General features: G+C 33.4%; 1 protein-coding gene across 14 annotated transcripts in view; it reads right to left on the bottom strand.

Moving 5' to 3' along the window:
• MYO6 (myosin VI) overlaps nucleotides 1-15,096 on the bottom strand; it is a 141,420-nt gene that overhangs the window by 49,752 nt on the left and 76,572 nt on the right. For all 14 annotated transcript variants that reach the window (XR_011996883.1, XR_011996884.1, XM_026007384.2 and 11 more), the window contains exons 9-12: nucleotides 14,615-14,779; nucleotides 9,983-10,063; nucleotides 6,904-7,084; nucleotides 1,300-1,444 (exon numbers count right to left, since the gene is read on the bottom strand). Coding sequence is in view for 12 of the 14 variants with exons in the window: in XM_026007384.2 (XP_025863169.1) it covers nucleotides 1,300-1,444; nucleotides 6,904-7,084; nucleotides 9,983-10,063; nucleotides 14,615-14,779 (572 nt within the window). In the remaining 2 variants the exon portion in view is untranslated. The remainder of the gene's footprint in view (nucleotides 1-1,299; nucleotides 1,445-6,903; nucleotides 7,085-9,982; nucleotides 10,064-14,614; nucleotides 14,780-15,096) is intronic.

Genomic DNA, 15,096 nt, shown 5'->3' with positions numbered 1-15,096 from the left:
CAAATTTTTTGAGTGGCTAGAAGTTTGTTTTTAAATCCTTCTTGGCTTAATTTGTTGAAATTTTTCCTAAAATATGTCACTAGAGCTCATGAACTGCCATATTAGGCAAGGGACAGAAGGGATAGAGGATCTGACTTTTTCCCCCACAAATGAAGATCTAACAGTGCCTCAGAATGATGGCTGAATAGCAATTTTATAGTATAAAAAACAAATGCCTCAAACATAGGATATTGAGCCAAAAGTGTACAGAGACCCAAATACAACCTAGAAGCTCTTGGTTACAGATTTAAGAAATCTTGGCAATTTCCTATAAATGAAGAATCTGGGAGGCAAGGGGAAATTCCATTTTCTGAGTGCTTTACTAAGGTGAGTTTTACTTAGTAAGTTTTAGAACAAGCCATTTGTAAAGAAAATCACTTTTAAAGTAAAATGATCTGTTGCCTTCTGAAACCAAATGGTGATGGTTGCACAACCTTGCAAATATACTAAAATATTCTAACCTATACACTTTAAAAAAGTGAATTATATCTCAAAAAAAACAACCTTGAAAAATTTTTAAAAACTTGTTGCCTTGGGGGCAGTCCAGGTGGCTCAGCGGTTTAGTGCCCCCTTCAGCCCAGGGTCTGATCCTGGAGACCCAGGATCAAGTCCCATGTCGGGCTCCCTGCTTGGAGCCTGCTTCTCCCTCTGCCTGTGTCTCTGCCTCTCTCTCTCTCTCTCTCTCATGAATAAATAAATAAAATCTTAAAAAAAAAAAAAAAAAAAAAAAGACTTGTTGTCTTGGGATGCCTGGGTGGCTCAGCAGTTGAGCGTCTACCTTTGGCTCACAGTGTGATCCCGGAGTTCCGGGATCGGGTCCCACATCAGGCTCCCTGAAAGGAGCCTGCTTCTCCCTCTGCCTATGTCTCTGCCTTCTCTCTGTGTCTCTCATGAATAAATGAATAAAATCTTTAAAAAAAAATAAAACTTGTTGCCTAAAACAAATATTAACATAATCAACTCATATTTTTCTAGTTGTACAAAAGTAAACCTCTCTTACTTTATAAACTATAAATCTGTACCATGCAGCATATTTGTAAGGAACCACTTTAAGAGCTGTGGAAGTCAGCATTTATTTATATAGTAGATTACTGCAAGGAACTGCACAGAATTCTTATCTTTCGAGTACATGTTTTAGAACATTATAATGAAAAGAATGAATCATACATGAAAATCAACTTTAAATCTCAGTGTTCTCAAAGATTTTTCCTTGACAAACCACAAGGCAAGATTTTTAGAGCAAGGAGTTAAGGAACTTACTTTATAACTGTTCCTTTGGTGCCCCCTGCTGTTGTTAGCATGACTCTTGTAGTTAAACTTACACGAAGATCATCTTGATCCAAACCCAGTAATTCTGCACAATATTCCAATGCCTGAGTAGATTTATTCTTCAAATTACAACCACCTAATGAAAATGCATTTAGATTTGAAGTTATCAGACATTATATAAATCAGATTCTCATGATCCATTTCTTAGAAGTTTACTTCACTTACATAAATTTATGGAATAGACAAGGCTAACTTGTGACTTTTAATTTCACCTCACTTTTTCACCACCCTTGTCAGACGCTCATACTGCCAAGGTCAATGGAAGATCCTCTCTCGAGGCAGTCCATGATATAATCCTTCAGCCCATCAATATCAACTTGCCACTGTTTCATTTTTTATGACCCAGCAAGCAAAATATATGGATAGATTATAATCCCTGTAAATCCCTAGAGAAATACAGTACCTTATTAAAATTCATATGATTCCTGAAAACTTTAAGGAATAATTTTAATAGCAAATGTTGCCACTTTAGTAGATCAATGTGGCTGTCTGTCAACGTATGAGGTTTTATGTCTGTGTGTGTAGTGCATCTGTGTGTACCTGTGCATGCATATGCAGGTGTTCATGTTGCTTGGGAAAGAGGAAGAGGGTGAGGAGATAACTGCTATTCCCTGTACATTATATCCATAGATTTCTAGTTATGGAGGATTTTTTAAAAAATATTATATATATAAAATATATATATATATATATTTAACATATATTTTTAATTTATATATATATATGTATTATATAGAAAGACACTATATTTCAGTGCTTTAGCCTCTGGGCTAATTAAGACTCATTAGCTGTGTGACCAAACAAGTCATTTATTCTTTCTGTGCTCAGTTTCTTCATCCATTTAGAGGATACTAACGGTACTTAACCTTACCTGATAAGGCTGTTACTGAGATTAGTGAGGTAATATAGGTGAAGTTCTTGAAACAGTACCTGGTACATAGTAAGCACTATATAAAGGTTAACTATTATTATTTGTATTATTACTACTAATATTTTAAAAGTGAACATTTTACTTTTTAAGGTTCAATTTTTATAAATAATTCAACTCAAATCTAATTTCAAAACTACAAAAAAATGTGTGAAAATCATAGTAAAAAAAATAAGTTTACCATGAAAAATAAGTAAACTAATTAACAGACTGGTCTCAGGAGAAACAAACCATGAGATTCCATAAGAACAAGGGGTTGTCAGGATAACTCATTTGGGGAAAAAAACAGTTTTTTCAGCAAATGGCACTGAGACAACCAGATATCCTCATGCAAAAGAATGAGGCTGGACCCCTGCTTTACATCATAAATAAAAATTAACTAAAAAATAATCAAAGACCTAAATTATTATCTATAACTAGGGAAGTCTTAGAAGAATACACAGACATAAATCTTCATGATCTCAGAGCAGTTGTTTCCTAGATATGGTACCAAGAGCACAAGCAACACAAGAAAATATTAGACTTCATCAAAATGAAAAACTTCTGTGTTTCAGAGAACACTACCCAAAAACTTAAAAGACAAGCCACAGATTGAAAGACAATATTTGCAAATTATATACCTGATAAGGAACTTGTATTTAGAATATATTTTTTTAAATTTGACAACAAAAAGGCAACCCAATTAATGGGCAAGGGATTTGAACAGACATTTTTCCAAAAAATAAATACAAACGGTCAATAAAGACATGAAAAAATGTTCAAACTCATGGGCCTTCAGAAAAACACAAAAGCCACAATGAGGTAAAACACTTCACACATACTACTATGGCTATAATCCCGCAGACAGCATCAGTGAGGACGTGGAGGAACAGTAATCCTCATACAGTGTTGATAAGAATGTGAAATGAATACAGCTACCTTGAAAAACAATCTGACAGTTCTTCAGAAGGTTAAACATAGAGTTACCATATGACAGCAATTCCACTCTTAGGCATATATTCAAGAGAAGTAAAAAACATATGCCCATTAAAAAAAAAATGGAAGAATGTTTACAGCAGTATCATTCATAATAGCCCAAGGCAGTAACAACCCAAATGTTCATCAAATGGCAAATGGATAAAAAATGTGATATACATATAAAAAAAAGTGATATATCTACAGAATGGAACATTATTCAACAATAAAAAGAAATGAAGTACTGAGGAAGCTACAAGGATGAACCATGAAAACATTATGCTAGAGAAAGAAGCCAGTCACAAAAGGCCACATATTGTATGATTCTATTTCTACGAAATTCCCATACCAGGCAAATTTATAAAGTAAGTAGATTAGTGGCTGCCTAAGGCTGAGGGATTTGGGAAAGAAGGAGAGGTGAACGCTGAAGTGATGAAAATGTTCTCAAAACTAACTTCAAGGATAATGCTGAAGTGCACAACTTCGAGTATATTAAAAACCAAAAAATTATTTTAAGGGGGTGAATTGAACAGTCTATGAACTATACGTCAATAAAGCTGTTACCAAAGAAAAAGAACAAGGGGACAAGAATACTTAGAAGTATACTGAACCTTTAATTCTAGGAAAATAAGCTAACTACTGATTTCTAGTTTCTACACACACACAGATTATCTAAGTTATATAGCTCTCACTAAACTGATTAACCAATAATTCATTAATATATTTAAACATCTTTATTTTTAACTGTTTTGCGAAGTTTCTCACATACTTTCAGGCTAACCTAAGAAGATATTTATTTTAAAGGTTTTAAAAAGGCAAAACTGTAAAATAATCAAAGGTTTTCATGTCACTCCCCTTCCAAAAAAAGAACTTCTCTGAACATTCTTTAAATTTGTTGTTAAAATAGCATTTACCTCTGTTTTGCAGAATTTTAAAAACATAGGAAAGTCCCAAAAGGCATATTTTGCATATGCTATCATGTAAAAACTTTTCAGTTTTTATAAGAATCTTCTAAACATTTATAAGAGAATAAATTTTCTGATAAAATAATTACATAAATATCCACAGCTTTTTCAAACTGCAAGGACATGCCAAAATTGAGCTCTCTAGGGGGAAAAAAACAATTCTAACTAGAAAGAAACCATTTGGATCTACAGGAAGGGTCACAGAAAAGATAAATAATAAAATGTAAGCCTTAATTAAAATAAAAATAACCCATTTTATTTTTTAAAGATTTTATTTATTTATTTGAGAGAGAAAAAGAATGAGCATTGGGGATGGGCTGAGGGAGAAAGAGAGAGAAAGCGACTCCCCGCTGAGCAGGAAGCCCACATGGGACTCAATCCGGGGCCTGGAGATCATGACCTGAGCAGAAGGCAGAAACTTAACTGACGGAGTCACCCTGGGCCCCAAAATAACCTAGTTTATTAATTTTCTTGATTTATTGCCTCTTTCTAATCCTCTCTGCTTTCTGCTCATCTTCCTTTCAACAGAGGATTTTTGAGAAGAAAAATAAAAGATAATATAAATATGTGCTATTTGCCTTTTGAGTGTTTAAATGCTTTTCAACTAACTGGATCATATCACATTTACGATCCTCTGTATACATCTGCATAGTCTACCACAGAGTAATAAATGAGGTGTGAAAATACCAACTATCACTTCTAACAATATTTCCAAACTGTGCCTTAATCTAAACTTTTTTGTGTTACTTGGAACTCCCACTTACTCCCTTAGTATAACAATACTACATTAACAAATGAGATGTATTCTAATTTTCAAAATAAGAATTTTAAATCCCTCAAAAAAACTAAAACTTTAATGCACGCTAAGAACATGTCTGATTTTGCTTTTTTACATCCAAAACTAGAATTAATCTGTATTTTTATTTTACTTATTCATTAAAAACACAGTGATTATTATGTGCTGGACATAAGTACTGACATCATTTAATATTTAATCCATTTATTCCTCTATATAACATGAGGCAAAGAATATTATTATCCCCAGTTTACAGATGAGGAAACTAGGGACACAGAGAGGTGAAGTTCATGGCCCAATACCACACAAGCAGGTAATACGCTGGTGATAAATACTCTGGCTCAAGAGCATGTACTCTTAAACACTACACTGTGCTGCATCTGATGTAACTGACTTTATGGAATCACAGGATACTAAATCTGAAAGTCAGTAAGACTGTCTATTTCAGTCTGCTCATCTACAGATCAGGACTCTCAGGGAGGCTCAGTGACTGAGGGCAACTTGGGACAATGATCAGAAGAACCTGAGTTAGTCAGTCATGGGTAGAACTCAACTCTCTCACGTCTATAACTTCATTAATAAATGTATTACTTCTGCACAGGTTCCACTTCCATAAAATGCAGATAATATCCCCTACCTCATTATTTTTATAAAGTTTAGATTATATTGTTTATGATGAAACACTGTTGTAAGGAGTCTTGCACGCAGCAGATATTTTTTAAATGTTCTTTTTTCTTCCTCTTGTGCTCCTTCTTTATATGCATACATATATACTATTGCTAGGCACTATCCTTTAAAAGCACTTCTCATGGACTGTTTCTTCATTATCTTACAAATGAAAAAAACAAGGGTCAGAGAGCTTCTGGGATCTAACACTAGAGCCCTGCTATTGACTACTATATTAAATGGTGCTTTCGATTTTTTTAACTCATTCGTGTTATAAAATATTTTAATAATGTATTTATGCAGGAGTCACATTCTTTTTCTCTTAAGTGTCAGGTTTTTAAGTTTTGCTGGCCATATGGTTTCTGTCACAGCTACTAAACTCTGCTGCTATAGCACAAAAGCTGGCACAGATAGACATAAATAAATGGGTGTGGCTTCGTTCCAACAATACATTATTTACAAAACAGGCAGCTGGTCAAATTTGGCCAAGGGCTACAGTTTTCCAACCCCTGTAATTCATGGATCAAACTTAAGATTATATAAAAGTTACTATCATGCAGGCATTAAATGTTCTTTTCAATGTGCATAAACTAGAACCTATTTTTTCCAAATAATAAAGCATATGAGCTTGTACATATTCAACTGCCCTAATTAACTGATCCAAGTTTATACCAATAAACCAGAAAAATGTCAAAATACCTTAATAGATAGTAGAGAATTATTCTGTGTACATACTGTAAAAGTTGAAAATTTTAACTAAATGTGACCCGGATAATCACAGTTACTTATGCCTCATAAAATGAATTATTCCCCAACAGTATTATTGATTTGTTCAAAAGAGAGCTCATAGTCACTAATAATGCAGCATCCTTCATTTCCAAGACGTACCATGTAACACAATACGTTCTAGAAATTTCAGGGTTTTCAAAACCTGCACACAAACAGATTAAATTTACATATGACAAAGAAATGACAGAACTTCTAATTTTATTCCTCTTTAAAACAAAACAACCAGGTGGCTCAGCGGTTTAGTGCCGCCTTCAGCCCAAGGCCTGATCCTGAAGACCCGGGATCGAGTCCCATGTCGGGTTCCCTGCATGGAGCCTGCTTCTCCCTCTGCCTGTGTCTCTGCCTCTCTCTCTCTCTCTGTGTCTCTCATGAATACATAAATGAAACCTTTAAAAAAAATAAAAAATAAAAATAAAACAAAACAACCACAAACGAACCTGAAGTGTTGCCGGCTTCCTCAAAATCAATATTTCCAAGATGCAGAACACCAGCTACTACCCGGAACAGATCAAGCTTTTCTTCATCATCCAAACCAATCTTTTTCATGGCTGTGCACATTCTAATAAAATCTCCATGGTCATCTAACAGAGGATCTTTCAAGGAACCTGCCTTAAGATACTACAAAACAAGAAGACCTCAATTAATTGCTCTTTATCATTATTTACATTAAAACCACTCTGCAAGGTCTATTAATGCACTATATAACATGCAAAAATAAAATACGTCAATGGGAAAGCTTTACTATTCTAACAACTCAAAAACTAAATGACTGAGCAAAATATACACAGGATCTTTCTGTATTACTTCTTTCAACTGTCTGTGACTCTACAATTACCTCAATAAAAATCAGTCAAAAATTGAATGAGATTTTTCCAATTAAATCACAATTTTAATTCCAATGCATTATAATGCTGGATAAAAATATAAATTGAGTGAAAAAGAAAGGAATATAAGTGGTTGAAAGGAATCAACATGAATCCACAGGTCAAAAAGAGCTAAGGTAAAAAACTATAATAAAAATTCAAATCTAACATTTAGCATCATACTCCTTTAGGTTAACTGCCATCAATTATATGAATATTCAGTAGTAATAAAAATAATGGACAAATTAATCCCAAATTTCATGGCCAGAAAATTGTTTTTTAAATCTTCCTGTATAAACGTATATGAGGTAAAGTATATTAGTAAGCATTGTGCTTACTCTAAGAATTTATGCAATGGTTCACATTTCAGAAAAAAATAAAGAGAAAATTTGTTTTCTCTCCTAAAAGAATTTACATCTGAAGTATTCATTTGTTAGAACCTATTAAAAAGCTCAGAAAAAGGATTAAGGAAGTTAGGCCTGCAGAAACCTTATAAGGAGAAAAATAAAGGTTACTGGACACAGAAAGATTGGACTAGGAATTTTCCAGAACTTGATAATGAATAGGTAAAATTAAACATTAGGTAACAGCATCAGAATTAACTTTCCATTAAATTAACTGGTCATTAAAGTCCCAAAAAAGAGATTTTTTTTCCTCCCAGTTGCCAATTGCTTCCCAGCTAAAGTTGTGATTATCTTCCACAAAATTCTTTAAAATGTTTAATTATGCCTGGGTGAAATTTCTGGAAAATGTCTAGATAAAGAAATTTTATTCTTAAAAGAAGCAAAGGAGAAGATCACATGCAGCCAAAGTTAACAAAAAACACTGAACATGCAGAATTTTTAGTCTTGTAAATGAATGGTTACTTCATTTAAAAAGTTTCTAATCAAATGTTAAGAATATATTGCTATTATGGCAGACTAAAAATACTGCATTCTCCTAAAAATTACACACAGCTTAGGACACTCAAATGGAATTAGGCAAAGGATTCTAATTAGTCAAAATGATCACCTCATCCTCCTGATAAAGAAGACATAAAAAGTAATTTAAACATATTAATCCATTATTCACATATAATTTTATATATATACTCAGTAATATGAATAGCTCACAAAGTATGCTGATTTTAGAATGGCAAAGAGCACATTTTATTCTCACCAGAATACAAAAAGTACATGTTACTCTTTGGAGAGTAAAATCCAGTTTTCTTCCCTTTTTACTTAGTTTTTCCCATGTCAAAGATCAAATTTAGATATATGTCTTTTTCCTTGAGGACATCTGCACTATCCTACTAGGTAATGTTTCCATTACCTTAGAGGAAGGAATACAATTTCTATATTCTGACAATGTATTATAAAAATAAAAGTTATCATGACAAAGATACCATAATAAATACTGAAGTTACTTCTTAAAGTGCAACCATGAATGTCATATAAACTAAAGTTTACAATTTATAATTCAGACATTTATGTCTAAAATAATAAATATCAGGGCATCTGGATAGCTCAGCTGGTTGAGCTTCTGACTCTTGATTTCGGTTCAGGTCATGATGTTAGGGTTGTGAGACTGAGTCCCACGTCAGGCTCTGTGCTCTGCAGGGAGTCTGCTTAAGATTTTTTTTTCTCTCTCTCCCCTCCCTCTACTCTATACACATGCACTCTCTCACTCTCAAATAAATAAAATCTTTTAAAAATAAATAAAAATAAAATGATAAATGTCAACTTAAAAATTAACTATTCAATTGGCTGAGAATTCAAAATAATGGGAATTTTTATTTGCTTTCTGTTCTTTTCTAGGAACATATTAGAGACATAATTCATCTCACCATTTGAAAGGAGTCAAAAGCATCTGATTCACACATTAAAAGGCGAGCATAATAAAAACTGTACAATACTCAATATAAATCTTTAAACAAAATTAACAAAGACAAAATGAGAAAAAAAAAAAAATGAGCTAGTCCCTATCATTAATCCTGACTCAGTATTTCATAATTTAACCTCCTTCAGTAGATACAACTTAATACTATTACTTGAACATTACATATTAAAATTTATAAGAGTTATAGATTTTTAGAATAAGGATTTGATGTTTTTAAAATAATAGTACAATAATACCTAATTACCCTTACAAATATAATAATTTAGTAAGACCTATATGTAAAACTTTCCCTGTTTCTGTATATTACAGAAATATAATGTTTTAAAGAAAAATACAACAACACATGAGCATCAGTTCACAAGAATGCTTACACTATTTAATGTCTACTTCAGAGCTAAGTCTTAAAGTGGAAAATAAGTTATAAAGGACACATTTTATACTTAATCCCAAGTGGGTCATGTAAGAGTAAGTTTCAGAAATGTTAGCAAAGGATAATTCTTAGGCAATTTTAATAGCCTCACATGGGGGAAAAAGAACAGGAAGAGAGCAGTGCATTGAGGCCTAAGCAAGAAGAATCAAAACTTGTGGCTTCTACAGATAGATATCAACAGAGGCATAAAATACTACACTGTTAAGAGAGACTTGGATGAGCACTTCTTTTTAAAGTATAAGCCAAAAAGTATGAAATATTATTTGGGCTCCAAAATAAAAAAATATATCTTTCAGTATTTTTTTTGTATTAAAGATTTTAATTAAAAAAAATAATCTACTATACCTCAGGAGTTTTTCGGTTCTGTAAAATCTGTTTGTCAGTTTCTTTGTTAGCAAAGTATCTAGTGCAGCCTCGGTTTAAATACTAGGAAAAAGATATATAAATATAACAAATATGATCTACAGGAAAACAGCACAAAAGAAAACACAACTTATCAAACAGTGGTAACCAAAAAGAATTTTTAAATATAACCTGAATATCATTTAATCTCTCAATTACAACTGACACTTCTATATATTATAAACATTTTACTTCTACTAATCAAACCAAGGATATTGAAAAATCCGGATTCCTGAAAGTAGATTTTAAATTAACTAACATAAAAACCAATACCATAAAACTTTCCTATTTTTTAAAGGCAAGAATTTTTTTTAAAAGGCAAGAATTTTAAATCTCAATATCAAATATCTTCTTAAAAATATAGTTCATAAGTACTACAAATAATAATGAAAATCACCTTCTTACTAAATATGTAGAGTGTCAAATAAGAACTCACACATTGTGGTTTAATATTTCAAGTAATATTTTTAATGCTGAATAACAGAATAATATCCCTGAGTTTCTTAATTTCTGATTTTTAAAATCAGTTCTTCAAAACATGCCTTTCATATTTACTGATAGTTAACACTGACCATACATGAATTATAATACTTGCTTTATGAACCTTCATAGGTATTCAAATAACAATTTCAACTTTAATCTCAATGATTTACTTTGCTGCCCAGAAGCCCACTAAAGACTAAGCACTTTTAAAACATAGAACCTGGGAAGTAGTTGAGAAGAAAACAATTTATTAATCTCAAAGAGATTTTCTACCCACATTTGGGGAGTGGGGGTAGTCAGGAAAGAAGTACACAAGAAACAAGATGGAAAATGTTTTTAAACATTTCAGTATTTCTTAAATCAGGTCACTATGATTCCACTATACCATGGTCATGAATTTCAAGATTAAACATGTATCACACAGATACTGTGAAAAAATGTATACTACATTTTTAATGATTTGGGGATAAATTAATATTTTAGATGATCAATACATTTATCTGTGTCCCTCCATTATAATGAAATATTAAGAACAGATAAAACCAGAAAATGATCTACAATGAAAAAAAGTGATATACAATGAGCTATTCTTTCTACCTTAGAATCTTTAGGAAAAAAATAGAAGAGGTAAGAAAATATTGGTAAGCAGTTGCAACTATTTCAAAAAAGAACTCTTATTTTAGTGAGAGAATGGTAGCTTAATTGCATAGAGTCAAAACAAATGTTTTCTTTGCTATGAAGGGTTTTATCCCCCCAACCCCAATTGTTTTATTGAATATTTGGCTTTTGGATAGCTAAATTTAGTATAAAAACCTACTACCTGTTTTTTCCAACTTTTCTGTAACTAGAAAAAACTAACTATTCTTGTATCCATTTCATTCTATCCAAGCTTTATTTCTATTCAAGGATCTTTGCATAACTACAACAAATGCTTCCATAAAACATATGCAAAAATATTTGAGTATTTGAATAATACAATCTTTTAAACCTTTTATTTTCTAAAATACATGAGTAGTTAATAGAAATATTTCCAAACACAGGTATCTCTACAATTCTTTACATACTATATTTTAGATAGAGTAGTTACAAAAAAATTTTGGGAAGTGTTCAACACTATTCTGAAATTCTTTGTCTTTATGACCTTACCTATGAGTTATAACTGGAGCTCCTGACTAAATTACAGAAAAACCTGATGAAATTACCAACACAATTTTCAAGTCACTTTAAGGCAGAATCATTTAAGGGAAAGTACACAGAGGTATGCATGCATGAAAGCAAGACTGCAGATGTATTTGGGTGAACATACTGTACTTCTAGTGTCCTCCTTATCCAGAGAGGAAATCATGCCTCCCAGTTCACACTGCAGAGGCAGGAAACTTTCCGACCTAATAAAGAATTTCAGAAAGGCAGCCTGGGTGGCTCAGCGGTTTAGCACCGCCTTCAGCCCAGGGTCTGATCTTGGAGACTCAGGATCGAGTCTCACACATCAGGCTCCCTGCATGGAGCCTGCTTCTCCCTCTGCCTGTGTCTCTGCCTCTCTGTCTCTCTGTGTCTCTCATGAATAAATAAATGAAATCTTAATTAAAAAAAAAAAAAACGTTCAGTAGCTGCCTTTCTTGGATGCCTGCCATTGTGCCAGGAAAGGTTATACACTGTAAAACACACAAAATATATGCTCCCAAGCCTCCAAACAAAAAGAAATGCTAAATTAAGGATAGTTGCATTACTTTATCATTAACTCAGTGGCAACAAAGCCACATCATCATTAAATTTTATATGATTCATTGTAACTTATACTTCTTTTCTAAAAATCATTGTAGAGAAATACCTCTTCTACTTTCATGAAGATAATGTGGGCAACTAAAAATCCCAATTAATTTGATGAGTTCTAGAGAAGGTGAGACATTGTAGAAGGATATAAACAGATGCCGTTATAAAGCATTTTAACACAGAAATTTTAAATTTTCCAAATACATATTAAAAGAACTGACTGAAGTAGCAATAAAAGCCAAATTACGGGGATCCCTGGGTGGCTCAGCAGTTTAGCGCCTGCATTTGGCCCAGGGCATCATCCTGGAGTCACGGGATCAAGTCCCACATCGGGCTCCCTGCATGGAGCCTGTTTCTCCCTCTGCCTGTGTCTCTGCACCTCTCTCTCTCTCTGTCTCTCTCTCTCTCTCTCTCTCTCTATGTCCCTCATTGATAAGTAAATAAAATCTTTAAAAAAAAAAAGCCAAATTACAAATACACACAGAGAACAATAATTAAATATATGTGTCATGATTCTCATGTGGAGGATTCCTACCCAAATATGATTATCAGAATCACCTGGAGAACTTTACTCAAGCTGCATTCCTTACCCATTCCCGTAATTCCCACGTACTCCTCACAGGGACACTGTTTCTTAGCTGCAAATTTATAAACGATGCTAACCATCCCCGGTCACCACTTCTTGAAATTCTTGAACTGGCTTGTGATTCTTGGCACTACTGATTTTCCTTGTACTTCTCACACAATTCCACCTGTGCTTTCTTTCTTGGGCAACTCTTCAACACTCATATTCTTCAAATTCCAGAGTCTGGATCCTGGCACGTGCTTTTCAATATTACACAATCTCTCTGGACAATCTCATCTACTCATTGTCACAGTTTTAACTCTTACCAGAGTACTGACATCTCCCAAACGTATCACTACAGCACAAAAAATAATCTTCAGCTTAGTATACCCAACTCAACTGTCTTCTTTTTAAATGATTTTTTAAAAGATTTTATTTATTTATTCCTGAGAGACACAGAAAGAGAGAGAGAGGCAGAGACACAGGCAGAGGGAGAAGCAGGCTACATGCAGGGAGCCTGACGTGGGACTCGATCCCAGGTCTCCAGGATCATGCCCTGGACTGAAGGTGGTGCTAAACCGCTGAGCCACCCGGGCCGCCCTCAACTGTCTTCTAATCCTCTCCCCTAAAATGATCTGTAGATTCCAAAACTAAACTCATCCTATATGCCACAAATCTTCCATCTGGCCCTAGTATGGTATTTACACCCACCCAGTTATCCTACTCAAATTTGGAAAATTATTCCAAACTACTCTTCCCTAACAATACTCAGTCTCCAAGTTCTATCAATTTTATCTCCTAGTATTTTGGACATCCCATCCTCGGTAACCAAATTCAAGCACTAAGTAATTTACTTCTACTATAGCCACAGGTTTCCAACCAGTTTACCCATAGTTGCATTTTCTACCCATTTCCTACCTTACCTGCTTAAAGACACCTTCCATTTTAAAGCCAGAGGTAAATATAGACCTGATATCCAACTTTCTACTTAAATCCCTTCAATAGCTCCTTATTAACTACAGAAGACCAAACTTTCTAGCCTCACTACCACCACTTCCTGCCTTACTCTATAAGCTGTTTCTTGTCTTTGTTCATCTTTTTCGATCTACTAAGAATACTCTGTAGTATTCAAGTGTTTACTTCTTCCTCTAGTTAACACTTGAAAATCATTCAGGATTCTAATCAAACATCAGTTGTTCCTTGAAGTTTTTCCAAATTCCCCAGCATTCTATGTATATCTCTCTCTAATCATTCAACCTATCAGTCAGACTATATGTGTTTGTGCATCTGTGTGTGTGTATGTGTTTCCCACCAGATTCTAAGTTGCTCATGAGCAGGAACTGTTCATCTTTTTCACCCACGCACAATGCCTGGTACCCAATGGGCAAGCAATAAATATTTACTGTTGAATTAAGGAAGACAATCATGGGTCCATTATTAATTCAGAGGTGAAAACTTTTTTTAACAAATAAGTCAAAAATAACTTTAAAGCCAGCATTACAGATTATAAATTTCTTAAGGAGTTTAAATTGATAAGTGGTTTCCCATATATCCCTTTTTCTTTCCCATTATATATCTCCTCATATAGTGTTATAAATTTAGCAGTAAATCTCAATAGAAACCTATGTTCTATCACGTTACATGGATTTAACCTAAGTTACATACAACTAGGTATCAGAATCCATCAAAATAAGTTTTAGAATTGGAAGCAATTCAATTTGCAAAAATTGTATATAATTTCTTTTCATCCAACCTACCCGAAAATGATCTGGGGAGCTCAAATGAAGTTTTTCCCTAATATCTTCAGAAGCACCAGCACACAACCTATAAAAGATATGATAATTCCTTTCCTCTTTGCCTTGAACACAGATTCTAGATTTCTCTAGAAGATAATGTGAAACAAATCCTCCAACAACTGAACTCTGAAAAACAAAACAGAGAAAATACAGGTTTGTATTTAAGGTCTGAAAGCATACCCTACCCAATGCTGAATTATTTTTCTAATAAACATTTGTCTATATCAAAAAGGTTGTAATATTTATCAAGGAAAATAGCAGATAACTAAATAAATGTAAGCTTACAATATTTACAAAGGTTATACTAAATACATATATTCTCCCAGTTAACTAAAGTAACAGAGAAAAACTCAAATGGATTTACCAAAAGTTCAAGTACAGCACCAATTCTAACAAGACCCTTGTGTTTTTCTTTCTTTTTTGAAGTAGGCTCCATGCCCAGG

The sequence above is a fragment of the Vulpes vulpes genome, chromosome 1 (assembly GCF_048418805.1).
Source record: "Vulpes vulpes isolate BD-2025 chromosome 1, VulVul3, whole genome shotgun sequence".
NCBI lineage: Eukaryota > Metazoa > Chordata > Mammalia > Carnivora > Canidae > Vulpes > Vulpes vulpes.
This window is presented reverse-complemented; position numbering and strand designations above follow the sequence as displayed.